Raw genomic sequence first — 21,361 nt, 5'->3', positions numbered from 1 at the left:
GGGAGGGAGGGGGTCACTAGAGAGAGCTAGTGAGTGTGAGAAAGAGGGATTGTGCATGCGTGTGTAAAACAAGGAGGACAGAGGAGCATGCTGTTAGAGGATTGGAGCACGGAAATAGCTTGGCCAATCAGGGGGACGACAGGAAAATAACAGGTTCAGCGAGACAGCTGGGAAGAGAGGGAATAGCAGTGAGAGAGCAAAGGCAGAGCTAGTTCTGTTTGAATAGACCAGGGAAGAATGCAGAGAGGCTAGAGCTCAAACACATACACCCAGCCATGGGTAGGATAATAAAGGGGAATGTCTTCCAGCCTGGATCTTATTATCTGCTGATGCTTGGAGAAGCAGCACTTGTCTCAGAGGACATCATGCTCTGAAAGCCCTTCAGCAGCAAGGCTGCACACAGCCACAGGCACAGAAAGCAGAGCAGAAGACTAGGGGCGGAGGCTGGGAGACAGACAGAGAGTGAGAGGGAGTGAGAGAGAGGATTCATTCAACACAAGAAGAGATAACCTGACAGCATGAGAACTTCTAGGAAAGGAACCGTGGAAATGCCTGCTTTTGTCCGGCAGCTGGTCAAAGAAACAGAAAAGCGTGTCACATCCTTCTTTAAAGGGGGCCGTGGAGGGGGCGGTGGAGAGTTGGCAGAGAGTGAGGATGGAGCTGAGGAGGAGGGGGTCATCCCCAGCCCTTACCTGGAGCGACCAGTGTTGGACAAGTACATGGAGGAGGGTTGTGCCTCGTGGGGCTTAACCTATGCTCTGGCCAGCATGCAGGGCTGGAGGGCCCACATGGAGGACTTCCACAACTGCTTCCCACAGCTGGGAGGAGAACTGTCCCAATGGGGCTTCTTTGCAGTTTACGACGGCCATGCTGGAAACACAGTGGCACAGCACTGCTCACGAAACCTACTGGACCACATACTGGGCACAGGTAAGTTATGACCTCACTTAAGACCTTTGGGATCTGGTAGTCTCTGTTAAGCTAATGCTTTTTTAAAGTCATGACGCAAGATGTGAGAAACAAAGAAGAACTCTTTAATTTAAAGGGCTTCCATTTAAATACCTTTAAAGTAAAAATAATAATAATAATAATAATAATAATATAAATAAAAATAACATGTGATTAATGTAGTTATATTCCAGATAAACTTTATGTTTGAGAGGTTTGAGAGGACAGTTACAAGAAACTTTTCTTTAAATTAATTATATGAAGAAAAATAGATGCACCAATTTAAAGATCTATCAGTTTGAATTATGAGTTAAATATTCATTTCTGCCCAAATTATACATCAATCAGCTATAACATTAAAATCAGCTCCATTTCCTCTGACCATACGGATGCACTTTGTATTTCTAAAATTACACATTGTAGTCCATCCAATAAAAGTAATACTACATTTCATTTGTAACACACTTTACATTGAAAACAATGGATATTATTTGGGTTGATGATCATTCTCAGTGCTGCAGTCACACTGATGTGATGGTGGTGTGTTAGTGTGTGTGGCACTGATACCAGTGGATTAGTCAGAGCAGGGCTCCTGGAGTTTTTTCACACCCCAGTGTCATGGCCGAACTGAGAATAGTCCACCAACCAAAAATATCCAGCCAGCAGCATCCTGTGACCACAGATGAAAGACTAGAGGATGAATAACAATCTGTGCAGCAGTAGATGAGCTACAGTCTCTGACATTGCATTTACAAGGTGAAAGCAAGAAGGTAGGTGTGTCTAATTCAATGGCCTGTGAATGGTCACAGTCTTTAAAAACTCTAGCAGCACTGTTGTGTCTGATCCACTCATACTAGTACAACACCACGTCAGTGTCATTACAATGCTTAATGATACAATGATCCACCACCCAAATTAAATCTGCTCTGTGGTGGCTCTGCATGGGTCCTGGCCAAGAGCAGGGTAAAAGGGTTATGATTTCATACATCCTAAAATCAATAGATTTCAGATTTTATGACGAGAACCATGAATCAAATTCCAGGTAAAATCAACACACCAGCTAAGAACTCTGCTGAATTTGTTAACCTGAATGCTTTCTAGAATTTTTGTTCTTTATGACAAGGCTTTACCCAGCATCTGTAAAACGTGAACTCTGATTATATGGGATTTATATGAAACCCTCAAAATGCAAAAGCCCCTCAATATCACAAATGCAATAATTGTCTCTTACAGTATTTACAGATATGCTGTACTCATTTTGTATAATCATTGGTAAAGGATAGTTTTCATTCAGTTATGCTTACTTCATCACCTTTTGTTATGTAATATTTAAATAAAGGTTTTAAATAAATCTAGGACGCATGGTTGTAGTGTAAACCTTTGGCATTGAATAGGAAAGGGTGACATACTAAATAATGTACATTAGTCATGACTGATTTAAAACAGACAAATGTGAAACTGACATATGTCCCACCTTTGTAAGGTTAAAAAACAGCTTTTCAAATAACTTCTTAACGTTTTTAGGTACGCAAAAGTGTTTCTTCTACAGCAGAACAAAAGGAAGCCTTTTAGAGTTCAGTGAAGGACACATGCCTCGAGTCCCTCAAAAATGGTTTGGCTTGAAACACAATGCTTCAGGTCAGTTGGTTAGTTAGAAAACAAGCTTTAAAACACTTGTCTAGTTCCCAAAAGATGGAACAATCTTCTACTGGTGTTTGCACTTTTAACCCATTCGTGGCAGTAACACACACACACATACACACAAGTGTACAATAAGCCTTGAATAAACAACGAGATCTATGGGTAGCAATCTCTAGCACCAGGGACCTGTTGGGTTTAAGTGCCTTGCTCAAGGACACCTCGGTTAAGGATCGAGATTGGAAGACAGTGATGTTCCTTTACTCCCACTGCCCCCAATTTTCCTGCCATTGGTTTTAATTGAACTAGAAACCTTCCAGGCCCAAGCGTATGTTTCTAAACATAGGCTACAGTTGCCCAAACACAGACAAAAGACTAAACGATTAGTGGAAATGTCTTGATCTGTCTTGCACATTTCTTTTGGTATCAACACTTACAATTGTTTGGAATGATATGCATTTCTCTCCTTTTAGGTATCAGCTATGACTCCTATATCTAGCAGCATCTTAGTTCAAGAGCCTTTGGGCTCTAAACACTGTACTGGCTAGGAAGCAATCTCCATGTAGAAGACATAGCACATTTGTAAGTTGCTCTGGGAAAGATAGTCTGCTAAATGCTGTAAATGTTATCATAAATGTAAAAGAACATAATTCATAAAACTGATCTTTTTTCTCAGGAAAGGTCCGGGCAGATCATGACATGGAACAGGTCAGTGAGGGAATTAAGGAGGGTTTCTTCTTGATGGACAAACACCTTCATGCCATGGCCTGTCGTGAGGGCTGGGAACGCGGCGGCACCACTGTAGTTTCCACAGTGATCACACCACATCACATCTACTTTGTGAACTGTGGGGACTCCCGGGCTGTGCTGTGTCGTGGTGGACGCGTGGCCTTCTCCACAGAGGATCACAAGCCTTTCAGCCCCGGAGAGAAGGAGCGCATAGAGAATGCTGGTGGCTCAGTCACTCTGCAACGCGTCAACGGTTCACTGGCTGTCTCTAGGGCTCTGGGGGACTTCAGCTATAAGGCAGCTGAGTGGAGGTCAGCTACGGAACAAATGGTCTCACCCGAGCCTGAGATTTCTGCTGTGGAACGTTCTCCGCTGGATGAGTTCCTTGTGCTGGCCTGTGATGGAGTGTGGGACACTGTCAGTAATGAGGAGCTCTGTGCATTCGTACGCAGCCGACTGCGTGTGTGCACCGACCTCAGAGACGTCTGCTCACAAGTCATTGACCTTTGCCTCTATAAGGTAAGATGGCTGCACATAAGATGGTGGTGCCCACAAGTCAAATCCACAACAGCCAAAATGTAAACAAAAACACATACTGTTATGTAGATTGGTTATTTCATAAGAGTCCATGAGTGAGTGCCTGATGCACTGTGACAGACTGGCACCCTGTCCAGAGTGTGCTCCTGCCTTGCATCCAATTATTCTGAGTGGACTTTGGACAGATTCATTAATTCATTTATTCATTGTCTGTAATGTAAATCATCTATAGGTACATGGAAAATTAATTAGATACTATCAGTGTTACAGAAAAGGCTTGTGAAACACCGGTGATTATTTTACCTTCACAGGGGTCGTGAAACATGTATTGTATGTACATTTTGAGCAGAGAATCTTAAGATTAATAACTGAATTATAAGTCTGCAGTAAAGGTTTAACACTAGTTGGCAGATGGTTTTAAGTTTGTTATTCAACAAGAGAGCTTCTAGCCATTTAACTCTGCATTAAAGAGCGATTAAGGATTCCTCTCCGTTAATAATGTATGACTCCCACGAGGCTTCTGTTTCACACTCCAACACTGGCAGTTAAATGTCTGTGAGGTGGGATTTTGCTAAAGGATGCATTTAGAAACATGAAGATCCACCACCATGACCATGGTTCTTTGTTTGTGAAATGGGTGCTTTTAGATCACTACAGGAGTCTGGACACACACTCACACACACATCTTCTTTGTCAGCTATAGGGGCAGCAGACTTTGTCTTAGGCTGACTTCAGCTGGACTGTTATGTAACAGAAAGGCTGACTGACTGGCTATGAGAGGCTTTAGAGGAGAGATGTGCACTGACCTGAAAATGTCACTATCTTCCTCTGCTCAGTAAGCCTCATTTTACCATGACAGCAGCACTGACTCAAAGCAATTCAGCATTCACCCTCTAAGTTGCAAATGCATGCAACTACTTTTAGCCTCAGAGAGAGAAGATCAGGACATTTAACTCAACACAGCGTAGTATTAGGACACATGCCCAACAGCTCTGTCTGCAGCCTGCACGTGAGGCACAATCTAATTAATCATTACAGGGGTGGTGACTTCTTGCCAAACAAGGGGATAATGGTATCTCAACACTGTCTGCAGCTTTCAAAAATAACTCTGCTCAGTGCAATGACGTAATCCTAATGCCAAACACTAAGCTGTTGGCCATAAGCTGTCACATCTTGGGTTGTTTTGTGGGCATATGTTTATTCCACAAGAACAAATTCTTCTAAAGTCTTTTGAAAGTATGGAATGTTAACATATATTGAACCAGTGCCCAGGATGCTAGTCATATGTGCATAAATCTTAGCAAACCTCTCATTAAGTGTCAGCAGAACAAGCATAACACCAGCTATCATTCAAATCAAACTGATACCCAGAGGAAGATTGTGATTCTGAAGCTTATATTCTTTCATTCTCTCTCCAGGGAAGCCTTGATAATATCAGCATCATCCTGGTCTGCTTCCCTGGCGCCCCCCAGCTGTCACCTGAGGCACTGCACCAAGAGGCAGAGTTAGAAGACTTGCTGGAATCTAAAGTTGCTGGTGTGTTATATTATATTCTGCACCGCTTTATGTGAGGCTGTTGAAACCAGTTGAAAGTTACATTCTGGCTTTATAGCGGATCTTTCACTTCATCCTTAAAGGAGCAATTAAGGGCTGAAGTTAGGTTCTTGTTCGGGCACCTACCACGGGTCTGAAGCGTGCTTCAATACCTGTTCCACCTTAAACAGGCGACTTTAGAAGGCTAACGTTAGGTCATTATTCGAGTTTCCAGGTTCACCTTAAATAGTGCAGGTGTTAACAGCTCTGTCCACCCGTTAGCCTTGGGGGTAAACTCCAAACATAAACACAACCTGTTATCAAGCTGTAAGCCTATCCACATATCCATTAGGTGTTTTGTGTATGACAGAAAATAGAAGAGCAATTAATACAAAATAAAAGCTCTGATCTATTGGGTTTATAGCACTTTTTTAATGTTCTGTGTGAGGAAAATTTGAAAATTAAATATTTACAACAATTTTACACGCACAAGGTATTTAAAAAATAAATACTTGGCCTGTAAGGTTTGGTTTACATTGTGTACACCCTTCCCATTATGTACTTTTTGACACAGGTTTTCAAATGTTATTTAAAAAAAATCAAAATGCTACTTTTATTTATTTATTTATTTATTTTTACACATCTCATTTGTAATGTGGTTATTTAAAAAATAAAAGTGGGAAAAATGGGTACTGTGCTATTGCTCCAAAATAGAATGTTTTGGCCAGGGTTTGTTTGTATAGTGACAGTGTTATATTTTTTTAATTCATGAAAACTAATACTTGCATTTGTTTCCTTTGAACAGAAATATTTGAGGAGTTGAGTGGTAGAGGAGATGAGCCTGATCTTTTGTCAGTTCTTACCGTGCTGGCTTCCACAGTCATACCTGGACTACCACCAGGGGGTGGCCTTCAAAGCAAGTAAGTCAGTTTTCTGTCACCAGAAAGGTTGTCAGTATGCGTCCTCAATCAGTCCTCCATCAAGTTATTTCTAAATTATATTCTGTAATTGTAATACTTTATAGTGAGAGTGAAAATTAACAGTGAGACAAGGAAATGGTTATGGTTGTTCAGTATTGGTGTGTGTGTGTGTATTGTGTGCATTGTCTGTTACTTTTTGGATTTTTCAGGCGAAATTGTATCATCTCAGCTTACTATCAGCAAAAAGAGGCTCGGAAGTCTAGATTATCCCAGGTATTTGTCTCTCTCTTTCACAACCTAAAGTATTTCATAGCACAGTAAGAGAATATTGTAAATACACAGTAGGTCCACTAGTTTTAGATGCCCCTTATTCTGTTTTTTATGTGTACAGTTGTTAATGTCCATAGAAATGCATGAAATGTAATGGGATGCTCTGGAGTAGCTTCATATGAGTATAAGGTCATTATACTCAGTGCCAATTATGGGTTAGAGAGGTATAAACTGGGCTGAAACTCTATTCTCCAGAGTGAAGGGAGCAACATTCAGTACTTTTGGGATAAGTTTTGGTGTTTGAGATCTAAAATCAATCATCTATTATAAATATAATCAATTATACCTATTATAAAATTCATTCATTTATTCATTATCTGTAAGTGCTTATCCAATTCAGGGTCGCGGTGGGTCCAGAGTCTACCTGGAATCATTGGGCGCAAGGCGGGAATACACCCTGGAGGGGGCGCCAGTCCTTCACAGGGCATATTATAAAATTATCTATTATATAAGTACCTCACCGTAATAGTGCTCTCATCACTGGATCTCAGCATATCCTCACCAACTTTCAGCATCTAGTGGAAAGCGCCTTCCCCGAGGTGTACTTTTATTGCAGTGAAAAGGGGAACAAACATCCTGTTAATACCATGGGTTTCAGAAGGAATCTTGAATGAGCAGGTGTCCATGAACATTGGGCCATGTGAACTATATTATGTCTGAAATGGAATATTTAAGCAGATAACATTTGTAGGCACTCTTTTGCTTTAGTAAACAATTCTAATCTATTGTCTTTTTTTATTATTTGTATGTTGTTAGGAACTTGGTTCTGCAGATTCCATTTAGGATTCACAACCTAAACTCTGGCTGATACTGGTTCACACTGACCTACTTTTTCGCCTGGAAAGATATCCTTCTATCAACATCAGCTGGACACAGTCAGTAAGAAAATGAATTGTAAAACGATAGCCAGCATGCACATGAAGCTTTCTTTCTGTGGATGTTTTTCAGAGAAAGCATACAAGTTCAGTCCAAAGGTTTTTCTCTTTTGTTTTAAACCACACTTCATTTTCTTTTTAACTATTTTGGAGTGTTTGTGTGAAATATGTGCTTCTATAGTAAGACATAGCTTATTTTAAATTAGTTCCGCCTGCAATGTCAAGGGGAGTTTCTAGAATGCCCCACAAATTCCAAAATGTACGGATGTTCAAGCTTTGTACATAAAATGGCATAGTATTTGCCACATGCACATCCTCCCATATACTTTAAATATACCTAGTACAATGTACATAATGTGATACCTTATTGTTTATGGAATAACGCTAAGAAAATATCTACATATTCAGTACAGATGCACCCATTGTTGGCTTAACAGTACAGTACACATTTAAAGAACAAAGGAATGAGACGCAGTGTCCAAACAATGAGAGCTGGAGAGAGACAGAGGGTCTGTAAAATGCCAGGAGTGCTACCACAGTGTATGCTTACAGACTATTCACACAAAATCTGCATAATTCTTGGCATGCAGCAAAATCAAGTTTTGCTTTTTAGCAAATTTTGGAAATACCACACCCATGGTTGAATCCATTGATGTGGAAATCACAGAAACCAAGGGCAGAATAGACCTGCCTACCCACCTATGCTTAGCCTGGAAGGACATTAATTGTATTTTTCTGTATTTTTAATGGAGAATTTCTTAGTAATTTAAAATGTCTAGTATATCTTAAAGGTAGGGCAAATATATGTTAATAGTATATCTTAGGTTAAGCTGATCTGAATGTAAAGATCTTAGGCTTTTAACTTGTTAATGATTTTCTTATTTCTCCTACACACTTAAAAATAATGGTTCTTCAAAGGTCCTTTAGTAATGAAAATGGATCAATATTGAGCCCTGAATGATTGAAGAACCTTTTGCATGCTTAAAGGGATCTTTGCTCTGTGAAAGGGTTTTTCAGACTGAGGGAGAATGTGCTATAGATGGTTCTGTATAGAACCCTTTTTCAAAGGTGCTATATAGAATCATTTATAGCACATTCCCCATCATTCTGAAAAACGATTTATGCAGTCAATTTAGCGTTTTATAGAGAAACATTTCCTTTAATAAAGAACCATCATATTTAAGAGTGTACCCCAGCTAGAGAATTGCAGTTAATGATTTGCAGGTTATGTACTGCACATTTATTCTGATAAATAGAAAAATAATTATAATGTTTTGTAAGCTAAGGGAATTAGAATGACATCTCATAAGTTTATCTAAAGCATAGCAAAAGCACAAAAGATGTTTACCTCTATAACAGCAACACAATATCTTCATGTACCTTATTTGATGTTATTAGTTGTTTGAATGTAATGGGTAGTGAAGTGTTTCTCAGGCATAAGACATAAGGACTGAAGCACAGAGGAGCTAACAAGTACATGAGTAAATAATTATTTTTTGCTAAACATTTTTAGTGAGTATATAAAAATTCATGATTGTAATTCAATAACTGATTTTTCATGTTCATACAAGACCACTTTAAACCCAAAAAGCTCTAGTTTGATGCCTTATGGAAGCTTAAAATATAAATATAATTTCTTTGAGAAGCATAGATTTCACAAAATTTGATTGTCATGCTTTATTTTGATGGTCCACAATTGGTCATTTCCTGATATGTAGTAACAGATTTGGTGATACTTGGCCTTGTGCCCAGTGATTCCAGGAAGGCTCCAGACACACCACAATAATAGAATGGAGGGACCTAATTAATTATCAGCAATATCATGGGATGTGTTATGTTTATAGTAGGTGTTTGTTTTGCATTAATAATTGTGTCAGATTTTGATTTAATAGAATCTTCCAAAGTCAAATTCAGGATAATTTGCATTTAACAATGCAATATCTGTTTAGGTGAATTTAGAGTTTGTACAAAGCATCTACAATGGACCATCAAAATAAAGTGTTGCAAAGGATTTTTAAAGGAGCAATAAGTTATTTCAAGCCTCAAAAATGTCATTAATTTGATTGTTTGTATTCTTTCAATAATATGAAACAGATGAAAAAACAAACAGCTTGTTTTAGTCCCTGCGTGAACCAGTTTATGCTCCGCAGAGTGGGAACCGTGTTTAAAATAGGTTAATACAGGACACTAGGAATCAGGATATAATGGCTCTTTAATTAGTTAAAAATCATTAATGGAGAAAATGACTGACTGCTCCTTTGAAATATATATATGATATCGAGGAAAAGCTTTGGACTGTTCATTTATATTGAGTAATGCTGCAGCATTTCCCAACACAATTACTGTATGTATTTGATGTAACAGAGAAATACTCAGGTAATGTTTAAAAATGTGAATTTAACAGCCTTTTGAAACTATTTTAAAAGAATAGGTGGGAATGGAATTTTTGTAGCTTATATTTGCTGAGCTAGTGTAAAGGAGAGGAGAGTTAAAATGATGTTTCTAATCATCTATTTCCAGCATGTGAATGAATGCTCTGAAGGGAGATGGGCACAGGTACTGTGCAAATGCGAGCACTTTTGAGGTTTATATAGATAATATATAGATCCTTCCAGTTGTTCAAATCTCTTTTTTTCTGTCATCTTTGATTTGATGTTTGCATGATCTGTATTGTGCTGCCTTACTGACCTCTTTGAAAATGTTACCAATGGATTAACAGAGTTAATACTGCTGAGAGTTTTCCTACTGTCTGTTCAGTTAAATGGAGTAATTACTGTATAATATTGTGTGAGATGACCTTTGTGCATATTTTACACTTCTTGTATACTGGCGACAGGTGTGTTCATTTAAAGTTATAGTAATAAAGTAATAAAACAGCGACTGTATATATGTACACATGGTGTGCGTTTATTTGCAGCAGCTGTGTCCAATAAAAATATGGAGCATTTGGCTTAAAGTTACCATGTGCAGAGTCTAATAACAGGCCCAATAACTTTTAATATCTACTCTGAGACTTGTTTACATATTCTTTAATAACGTAAGCTGGAATTTTAATAGCAGACCTGGTCCTGAAACGGTATAACCCGAGGAATAAAAAGTGAGTGAGTGCTACTTTGGACATTCAGCCTCAAGAGGGCAGCAGAGTGCAGCTCCTCACATTACATTCGGTTGACTACATTTCACAAGTGTATGGTAACATTATCCGGCTGATGCTGTTCTAACATTAAATATAATCACTGCTCTGAGAGAATACTGTCAATCATCCACTTGAAAATGATCAAGAAATAAGACATGGAAGCACACTGGTTATAATATTGTGGCATAAAAAAATCTAGGCCAGTTTTGTAGCTGGCTTTATCAGTGCCTATACAATTAATTTCAATTAAAGGGGAAACTTCGTTTTTCTAGATCTATACGTAATTAAAATACTGAGTTGAGTCATTCCGAATGTTTTGATGTTAAATAGTGCAAAAAGAACTGGTGATAATAATGCTGGTAATGTCCAAAAGGTAGTTATTATACACAGATCAGCCAAAATGTTAAAATGACCTTCTTTTTTAAACTCATTGTACACTTTATCAGCTCCACTGACCATATGGATGCACTTTGTACTCTTTGTAACTTCCATAATTAGAGTTGTATGTTCTACTCGTAACAGGAAACAAAACACAAAAACACCACATCAGTGTCCCTGCAGTTCTGTGAATGAACCTCCACTCAAAAAAACCTGCTAACATCATGGTCAAGTAGAGCTTGCAAAGTACTCAGAGCAACAGATGTTCAGTGGTGCTGAGAAAATGGATAACAGTATAGCAGATTTATATTTACAAAATGTGCATATATTTTACTGTACTAGTTGTTTAGTTATATTTTTAGAGAACTACTTTGCTTTACAACACCCTCATGTATTTCTACATCATAAATATATTTTTCAACACTGTCAATAAATCATACTACAAGTCATTCCATCTCTTAATACTCTGTGAGGGAGCTTTTACAGGCATTAAATGATTCAGACATCGGGTTCCTATCACCTCCACTGTGGACACTGTGTGACTCCTTGAGGTTCTCTAGAACAGAGCACGGCACATCACTCTGATTGTCTTTGTAACTGATGGATTACCAATTTGAGTCATTAATTGGAATAGAAAATAAAAATTCAGAAAACAGCTGTTGTATATGGTACAGTGCATTGTCTACATTATATTCATCTTTACACATTCTGCCTAAAGACAAAGCGCACCTCTAATAGTGTTCACTTGAGTGAAATCATGTGAAATCGTACTTGATCTCAGTCCAGTAGACAATTATCCTGGTATCAGAGTAAAAGAGTTTCGCTTAGTTGTGAACGACTGCAACTGTCGGTTCACTGTGGTTTAAAACTAAGTTCTAAAATATTTGTATTCACTTCAGTTAATTTGTAATTAGGGGAACATTTACTTTCACTGACAGCTGCTGTTAACTGATGTTGTATCATAAAGTGTTGTTAAATGACTCGACACTTGTCTTTTCCATGTGTTGAGCTTGTCTGTGACCAATGGCTGTATGGCTCTTGTAAATCAGTCGGTTTCCCTGAAGAGTCACTGAAGGAGCTCTCCAGCAGCCCAGTCTGATTGCTCACCATATAAGCCAATCACTTCAGTTTCTCAAAGTGACTCCCAGATGAACAGATACAATTGACATGCCACAGGCTGTTACATTTCCTTTCTGAGCAAATATGAAACTTCCTTTCTTATTTCTTCTGTAGAGGGAAGCTATTGGTGCCCCCCCCCCCCCACCTCATCTTCTTTTTTTTAAAAAAACTGTTTCAATTAACTACTTTAATTAGGCAATTAAATGTAGCTCACTTCAACAAGACCTTTTCTGTTATAGACACCCAAAGCATTGTGCCTTGAATGATTGCATGGTACCATCATCTGCAAGTATGGCAAGCTCTATGAGACATTCAGGGCCCAAAACTCTACTGTTCACTATGTTCCAAGCGTCCCCCTCTAAGGACAGAACTATCTGTCCACACTGGTCTCTTGAAGCCGATTATTCATGATTGCAAATGCCCCCACTCCACCAGAGAAGCCATTCTGGCGGACGTGGCTTTGTCTCGGATTACCGTGAGCCGTCTCAGAGAGCTGTTTTTGCAAAATTGCCAGTGAAACCTTGTTGGCCATAAAGTCATTGACTGAGATCATTTCTCCAGACAGTCTGCGCCCTGTTAGATAACCTCCATCTGGCCCCAGGCCAGGATCAGTCTCACTATCGCATACTGTTTCCACTGATGCATTAGTGAAACGTTGCTTCCTCACAGCCTCATTAGCAGGAGCTGGGTGAACAGCATTGCGTTTTTGTGCTCTTTGCCGGGGGAGTCCAGCCAGGGGGCGTTGGCCATGCCGCTGACCGGGGACACAGGGGCAGCAGCAGCAGCAGGAGCAGGTCCGGCCTTGTCTCCTGTAGCTGCGTCCACTGCAGGGACACTTCATCCTGCTGCAGTCCAGCCTCGCCAGGATCCAGTTCAGTGTCTGCTTGATGATGATGGAGATGACATTGAAGAGTGAGTAGATGCAGCAGACGCCCATAAGGATGAACAGGCAGTTCCCGACCCTGTAGGACTCCTGAGACATATAGCTCTCCCTCTGGCTGCTCACAAGGTCCCCGAAGCCAATAGTGCTGAAAGCCACAAAGCAGAAGTACAGCGAATCAAAGTAGCTCCATTCCTCCATGGCTGAGTAGAGCGCTGAGGCACAGCAGGCGATCAGCAGTGCAGCAATGCCCAGGATCAGCATCACATAGTAAACAGACGGCTTCCAACCTTCCAGACTGTCATCCTCTCCACGGGCTTCCACTCCCCCAACGCCGGCCCGCCGCAGCTGCCTCTCATGACACCAGCGCATAATGTATGCAAGCATGGTGATAATACGCTCCAGGAACAGGTTGAAGAAGAGGATAGTGGCAGCACAGCCAATGAGTCCGTAGAATATCAGAAATATTTTACCGGCAACTGTGGCTGGGGTGGTCATGCCAAAACCTGTAGAAGAAACAATTTGGGATTGGTGTCACAGATGCATATGCCATTTGGGTGTGGTTAATATAGTATAGTTCAGAGGTACTCTTAGTCTACCTCTAAGGAACTGCAGGTTTAATATTAATATATACACCGCTGAATCATAACATTAAGACCACCTCGTTTCTACACTTACTGTCCATTCTGAGGACTTTGTAGTTTTATAACTACAGACTATAGCCCATTTGTTGCTTTGTATACTTTATTTTCCTCCTTTTACCACTGTTCTTTAATGTTCTGGACAACCATTCTCATTCTCAGCGCTGCAGTGACATTGACATTGTGGTGATGTATTATGTTTGTTTGTTGTGGATTCGACACAGCACTGCTGCTAAAGCTCTTAAACTCTGTGCCCGCTCACTGTCCACTCTATTAGACACACCTACCTCATTGGCCCAACTTGTAGATGTAAAGTCAGATACAGTAGCTGTCTCTGTTGGTCATCCTCTAGTCAGTGGACACAGGACACTGTTTGACTGTATATTTTTGGATGTTGGACTATTCTCAGTTTAGCCGTGTTACTGGGGGCTTTAAAAACCCCAGAAGCACTGCTGTGTCTGATCCACTTCTACCAGCACATCACCACCATGCCAGTGCCACTGCAGTGCTGAGTATGATCTACCACCAAAATCATACCTGCTCTGTGGTGGTCCTTACCATTGACGAACAGGGTGAAAAGGGGCAAACAATGTACACAGACATGGAGTCCAGTCTGTAATTGTAGAACCCATGAAATTCTTTGCAACACCCGCTGGCAGAAAAGAGAATCACAGCTTTTAAATGCAGGAGCTTTTATGATCAGATGCAGGATGACAGGCACTTGGCGCTTGTAGTGCTAAATGTCATCAGTTTCATCTAATTGTTCTGCTTGTATAATATCTTTACACATTTTCTGTGATTGTACTGAATAGTATAATATTTTTTAAGTGATTGTATAGGCCCTAATTCTCAGGTTTCTGTGTCAGGGTCAGAAATAAAAGACAAAACTATGTTTACATACATATTGTGTTATGTTTTCTTGTGGACTGTAATAATAATAATAATAATAATACATATGTAAAGCACATTTTCAAGAACCCAAATACACTTAAAAGGTATAGTTAATATAGGCAATATAGGAAGAGAAAAGAGTTAGACTGCTTGCTTTGTAAGGGATTAGACAGGGACAGGGAGCAAATCTGGAGAAAATCTGGACTCCTAGGCAGCAAAGATTAGAAGAAGAAATGGATAGTCGGTCTATGGTGGAAGATCTAAGTATGTGGGCTATCTATAAGGCGGAATAAGGTCTTAGAGGTAGGAAGCAAGTAGCAAGTTTATTTAAGGCATTGTTCCTGAGAAGAAGGATTTTATACAGATCAAATTTAAATGTGGATTCAAGTATAACCCCCAAGTTGCAAACTATATTAGAAGGAGACACAACAACATTGCCAGTAGAGAGCTTGAAGGGACTGATTCTATTAACATAAGCCTCTGAACTGATAAGAATAAATTGTATTACTGTTTAAATTTAATGAGTAATTATTCCCCCAGTCTCTGATTTCTGAAAGACATGATTCTAAAGTTATGGAGAGGTGGGTTAGTAATAGACTCAGTCTGAAGATAAATTAGGGTATCGTCCTAGTAGCAGTGGAAGGCCAAGTTAAACCGACGGATGATTTTCGCCTAGGGGGAGAAGGTAAACAGCAAGTGTCTCACACTGAGGCTTGAGGGACACCTTGTGTAACAGTAGATGTGACAGAGCTATAATCAGCGAGAGTAACATACTGCTGGGTCTTATATGTAGGATTTGAACCAGTCAAGAGCCAACAATGCCCAGCTTGTACAATCTTGAGAGGAGGGCAGAGTTTACTGTATCAAAGTTGGCACTTAGGTCTAACAGAAAAAGTATAGTAAGGCTGTCAGTATCTGCAGATACCAGCAAGTCATTGATGACCGTAACGACTTTAAGCTTTCTAGTTATAAACATTATGAGGTAGTGTAATTCAATAGCTGCATTATGGTACTTTTTCATGTAAAATTCACCCAAAAGAAGTGTATAGTGATACTTAATATATTTTAGGGATGGGACAAGTTCTCAATAAACTGGCAATGGAGGCCTCCTGAGGAAAAATGTTGAATAATTCTGGTATAGCAGATAATACACCTGACTGAGAACTAGGTTTTGATTCCCTGCTGTATAAGAACACCATGCCATACCACTAAGAGTTCTTGGATTGTCTACCAAATGCCATATTATTTTATCATTAATAGTGTTTACACTGTTATAGCACTCTTAGGAAATTCAATTAATTATGAAATATTTGTATGGTTTGTCAGACTCTGCATTATTAAGGCAGGCCTGGTAAAGTTTAGAATATAAGCAATAAAAAGTAATAATTTTAGCTTCTGATGATTCCCACCACTTGATCAGATTTAAGCAGCTACAGAAGAAGAATGAAATGATGAAACACTTATATAAACATTCACAATTTAAACACTGTATGTGTACAGCCTGTAATATAACTGAATTCAGCTACTTTAAGATGCACCTGGTTATTAAATTCAAAGCCAACCATTAGTTTGACTGATATAAAGCTCCCAGCATTAGAATGAAATATAAATAGGGAACGCCTATTGTGGGATGTGTTGGAGTGTCCTTTATGATATTAATCATTATCAGAGCCTGACCTCACCAACGTCCTTTTGGATGAATGCCATCCTCACAAAAATGTTTTAACATCGTCCTACAGACATCATAACATTGTAGTCTAAAACCCTTCAGGAAAACAAGTTCTTTAAATCATAGTGTCATGATTTTTAGTAGAAGCCCCTCCATATCTTCAGAAAAGAAAAAAAAAGTCTGTTCATAGTTCATAATGTCCAGCTTTTCTCTGTGCAAATATGTGAAATCTCAGCCAAAAACAGTTCTTTCATTAAGATAATGAGTGCTGTTGACCTTCATATGTCCATTAACATCTAAATTAGTTTCACACCTCAAAATAACTACTGTTAATTTTCATCAATAATTTACTGTTTGAAGTATGATGATGGATCTGACCTGTCATTACGTTGCCTGAAGAACACATGGTACACAGCTCCCCCACACAGTGAGCAGAACAGTATAAGAGCCAAATGTGTGTCCGATGATCACTGTGGGGTCACTTAGCTTATAAACCTTGGAATCCAGGCCTAAAGAATGCCTTAAATATCACTAAACAACAAATGCAAATGCCCCTTCAATAAACATGACTAAAACTAAAGGGACAGAACATGAACACACATTGGGGACATAACAGAATAAAAATAATCAATATAATTAGTAAAAACAAGATCATGTTGATTAAAAGTTCTGAATGTCGATTTTGATTAATTTTCGATTAATTGCTCAGCCCTACTAATGTCTGTGGTCAGACTATATAAACACCTTTTTAGCAGCAAACAAAATGGTGGTGTAAAAATGTAATGGAAAAAAATATATTTAACCTTTAATGATGTACAGTGGTGATCTATTTTAGTTCCAATTTCATAAAATAAACTACATAGCTAAAAAAAATGTGTGGACACTTGATCATCCAACAAATTTTCAGATTTGAATCATAACCCATAGTGATCCATCACTCCAGGGAAAGCAAGTGACCCCTCAGTACTGAGCATGATGACCTTAAGTTTGTTTTTAGATGATCCATGGCTTTACATTTCATTTTATGCTTGACTATAGAGATTATACAGCTTTGTGTGTGTGAGTGCTGTGATTTGAATACATCTGCCCACAGTTGGTGCACCTTAACTAGCAGATATCACTAATTATCAATGAGTGTAAAAATGTAAATATGGACTTACCCATATGTGATTTTGAATTGTGGAAGAAAAGACTGGTCACCCAGAAGAAACTCGCAAAAAACCTTGAAGAGAACACACCAAACTTCTCACAGACCCAAAGGGGGGATCAAACCCAGTACCCCAAGACTTTAGCAGTGTCATTTTTTAAAATCCAGCTTTTTCTACAGGAGGATAAAATTGATCTTTTAAAAGTAGAGTAATTGTGTTTGTTCCAGATTTTGTCCAAATTTACCAAGGGTGCCAATAAGTTTGGGGGCAATAATTCTAAAGGTTTAAACAATTTGGTAAAAAAACAACGAATTTAATATTCCAGTTTCTCTAAATAGTCAATTAGCCAGGGCATGTTTGTCGTCCAAATTGTGTAATTTAATTTATTGTATAGTACTGGATTGTATTTGACACTGAATCAACTAGGCTAATATTGAAAAATAACAAGTCAATAAGTCACCACAATCACTACAAACTACCTCAAACAAAGGTTACATAGTGTAGTTTACTGAGTGCTAAGCTCATACTAGCAAGTACATTTTCTAAGGTAAAATTACTAGTGTTAAACAACTAAATCTAGTGTTCTTTTAAGGTTTTCTTCTGATAGGAATAAGATGGCTTTTTTATGTTCATCACCAAAACCAACATATGTTGTGATTTGGGCAATGGTATACTGGTCAATCTATATGACCATGTTGGCTGACCAGCTATACTAGCACTTCACCAGCATAAAATTCAATTCCATAGAGCCATTTCAATATTTAATGGTTATGTCTTAGTATTGGCAGAAATAAAAAGAAATAATGTAGGATGGCATGGTGGTGTAACAGATATTGTCCTGGAGTTGTGGGTTTGAACCCCACCTCAGATGACTGTCTGAGACATTTGGTGTGTTCTCTCTGTGTCTGCATGGGTTTCCTCCAGGTGTTGCGGTTCCCCACACTGTCAGCTAAGAAGGTAACATAATATCCATGTTGCCAAGCATCATGGTGTATGATGAGAGTCCTGAGGAATCCTAAGAGTTGGGACACCAGCTCACCAGAACAAAACTTAACAAGGGGAATGTAGCTGCAGGAGAGTGAAACTTACCTATTGTTGAGACTACGGTGCCAACAAAGTAGAAGGCCCCAGCGAAGTCCCATCGAGGCCTCAGGGCATCCACTCGGATGCCAGTGACAAAAGCATCCTCATACTGCCTCAGCAGAACATGTAGGGTATCCAGACTGAGCCTGTGCTGCTGGGTAAAATTATCCAGCTGTTCCTGCCAGCGCCGGTGGGCCTGGAGCTCGGAAGGTCGCTCCAGGGCAGAGAACACCAATGCCCCACAGAGCAGATAGAGCAGGATGAGCATCGCCAACAGGCCAAAACGGGCGTTGTCCTCGTTCAGGTGCAGAGGCAAGCAACAGCTGCTGCTGACATCCTGCCTCCGAGGCATGACTTACACACCAGTGAGAAGTGACATAAACACACACATGCACACACACATGCGCACACACAGAAGGGAAGCTCGCTTGCTCACATGCATGCAATTACAGATGGATTAGGACTTTGTGCAAAATAAAGAATGACACATAAAATGTGACACGCCTCCAAGTGGGCATTCTAATGGGTGTTATATAGGGTTCTACATGGATTGTTTGACCCATACAAACAACAGTGGAACATTTTTTGGTCCTATGTGCAACCATTTTAACAGCACAACTTGCATATAATCATTTAGCCTGGCCTAGAAACACTTATGAATGCAAATGGGCCTTTGAGTGCCCACAGTTTTATATAGAGCTACAGCCTTTACTAAAGAACCATTGATGAACCACATTTTTAAGGTTCAGTGCTTTGAGATATGCCATTCTGAGCAGCTGGTAACAGGAGGCAGTTCAACCCCAGATGGCTATCTCATCCCATGGCAGCGTCCAAGTTTGACGAAGAGCTGGAAACAGTGATGTGCTTCTGACAAATGACCAAGCTGAACCTCAGGCATCCCTGTAAAACACAACACTGCCATTCCTGATTTCCATATTATATATATATATATATATATATATATATATAAAATAAGACTCCAGATATAAGGCTAAAATTTACATGTACACTGCATGTCCAAAAGTTTGTAGACATATGATTAGGGAATTCTTCTATATTAAGATACCCCTATTATGGATTTCTGATGCATTACCTGTATATTTGCATACTGTATACATGACCCATTAGCCTAAGGCCACCATGCTCAATGCCAAGTGTAAGCAAAAGGATGTGTAAGCCCCCAAGCTCTGGGCTTGGTGCTGTGGAACTGGGAACCATTGGGGTGAGATGGACTGGCATTGGTGATGCACGTCTTTCACCTTTAATCTCGCCATTACTGTCCTGACTAAATGACATTAAATTCTTTTAAAAAAAATTTACATAATCTAGTAAAAAGCCCACCCAGGAGGACAGTGAAAGCTATTACTGCAGCACTGGTAGTTATACAAGGAATATTGGAGGAACGGTTGTCTACAGACTTTTGGACATATAGCATAGTTTCAAAAACAATTATTTGTAGAACTTCAATGAGCGCTAGCAGCAGCTAAAGGATCATATTACGAGTTCTGAAATAGTGAAGTAACTTTCCAAGTTCAGCGCTTTGTATGTTTTTATATATATAAAATATCTGTCACTTACCTGATGTATAGTCTAATTCCCAGTCATAAGCCTTATTGCTCTAGTTACGTCCAATTAACTATTCTTTCTTAGTAATTCCGATTTAGTGTCCTCGGTGCGTTAAATCCAGCCTTGATTCTGGAATGTCCCTCTTTTGTGGCGGTGAACTGGAGAATTCGTGATCACTAAGCATGTTCTTAAAAGAGTAGAGAGAGAGAGAGAGAGAGAGAGAGAGAGAGAGAGAGAGAGTGGGGGGGGGGCGGGACTCAATGACTGATTGCTGCAACTGGCAACGATTTTAGAGATGTATCCTTTCTTCAAGCCTATAATCATCCTCATGGAAAGAAAAGGTGTCAAATTCAATCTGCATTTCTTATTTTAGCTGCAATGAATAATGCAACAATATACATATACATGCAGGTTCCGTGTTGTTATGACTCTGCCCCCCCCACCCCCCCCAAACTTTTTAATATTAAAAATATATTTATTATTTCTCTTTATATATGATTGTGGTTGTATTGATTATTTTTAATGTTGTAATTTTACTCACTGTTGGCTTCTAACAGGAATACAGTGGAACCTCTACCTACGAAGTTGAACCGTCCTGTGACCCGGTTCGTAACTGGAAAAGTTCGTTTCGGTTAAAATAATGGAAAAGCAATTAATGTATTCCAGCCCCCACCCCGAAAGTCACCCTTTTGGCACTGATATATGTTTACAACACTCTCAGATTAGTAAAAAATACATGTAGCATTACTAATAAAAAAAGAATACAGTGGTAACAGTAATAAAAAAGAAATAAAAAGGTTTTAAGTGGTTAACTATCGCTACCTTGGAGACGTGACGACTGGTGGAGCAGTAACACAGGCACTGGCTGTATGACGGGAGGTGGGGGTGGGGGTGAATGTGGGGAGACGAAGCGTAGATACGGCTTAACTTAGCACGAATTTCGATGTCTGCTATTTACACTAATGCTAAATTGCTAAAACTACAATTTGCTAATCTTAAAAGCTCACTCAAGTCTGGGTGCGCTGGGAGACTCGCCTATTGGGGTCAGTGGCCATTTGGGTCAGTGGCTCGGCGGAGGCTCGGGTTCGTTTCTAGAGTCATGCTTCGTTGGTGGAGGCAAAAAAATATTCAAATGCCCGGTTCGTATCTTGGAAAGTTCGTTAGTATAGGCGTTCGTTAGTAGAGGTTCCACTGTATTATTAATTATAGTTTTTTCACTATTATTTTGTGTATAATTTCAACAAAGCTGGAAGAATCCTCAAATATTGGTTTGCTAATTATAACGCAATTAATAACGCAATAATTTGACCAGAATATTTGGGAAGTGCACTTGATATAAT

General features: G+C 39.4%; 2 protein-coding genes across 2 annotated transcripts; one reads left to right on the top strand and one right to left on the bottom strand.

The window, feature by feature from the left end:
- The first annotated feature begins 202 nt into the window (after positions 1–202).
- Positions 203–10,385, top strand: ppm1nb (protein phosphatase, Mg2+/Mn2+ dependent, 1Nb (putative)). Its single transcript, XM_066646579.1, has 6 exons — positions 203–930; positions 3,263–3,834; positions 5,271–5,388; positions 6,191–6,305; positions 6,515–6,578; positions 7,392–10,385. The coding sequence occupies exons 1-6, from the start codon at positions 519–521 to the stop codon at positions 7,416–7,418; spliced, it is 1,308 nt and encodes a 435-aa protein (XP_066502676.1). The 5' UTR covers positions 203–518; the 3' UTR covers positions 7,419–10,385.
- Positions 10,386–12,357: 1,972 nt separating this feature from the next.
- kcnk12l (potassium channel, subfamily K, member 12 like) lies at positions 12,358–20,177 on the bottom strand. The gene is made up of 3 exons (XM_066646478.1): positions 20,034–20,177; positions 18,462–19,355; positions 12,358–13,529 (listed from the first exon to the last, which is right to left on the bottom strand). Exons 2-3 carry the CDS (start codon positions 18,805–18,807, stop codon positions 12,514–12,516), a joined length of 1,362 nt encoding a protein of 453 aa, XP_066502575.1. The 5' UTR covers positions 18,808–19,355; positions 20,034–20,177; the 3' UTR covers positions 12,358–12,513.
- Positions 20,178–21,361: the final 1,184 nt, after the last annotated feature.

Source organism: Hoplias malabaricus, chromosome 15 (genome assembly GCF_029633855.1).
Source record: "Hoplias malabaricus isolate fHopMal1 chromosome 15, fHopMal1.hap1, whole genome shotgun sequence".
NCBI classification, from domain to species: domain Eukaryota; kingdom Metazoa; phylum Chordata; class Actinopteri; order Characiformes; family Erythrinidae; genus Hoplias; species Hoplias malabaricus.
Note: the sequence above shows the minus strand (reverse complement) of the source record. Positions and strands in the feature narration are given on the sequence as shown.

What these genes read in the sequence shown, in the direction of transcription:
- ppm1nb (XM_066646579.1), top strand. Translation starts at nt 519, where the DNA reads ATGAGAACTTCTAGGAAAGGAACCGTGGAAATGCCTGCTTTTGTCCGG. An exon ending in GGACCACATACTGGGCACAG is followed by an intron (nt 931 to 3,262) that starts GTAAGTTATGAC and finishes CTTTTTTCTCAG; the next exon opens with GAAAGGTCCGGGCAGATCAT. An exon ending in GGGGGTGGCCTTCAAAGCAA is followed by an intron (nt 6,306 to 6,514) that starts GTAAGTCAGTTT and finishes TGGATTTTTCAG; the next exon opens with GCGAAATTGTATCATCTCAG.
- kcnk12l (XM_066646478.1), bottom strand. Translation starts at nt 18,807, where the DNA reads ATGCCTCGGAGGCAGGATGTCAGCAGCAGCTGTTGCTTGCCTCTGCAC. An exon ending in CACCGTAGTCTCAACAATAG is followed by an intron (nt 13,530 to 18,461) that starts GTAAGTTTCACT and finishes TTTCTTCTACAG; the next exon opens with GTTTTGGCATGACCACCCCA.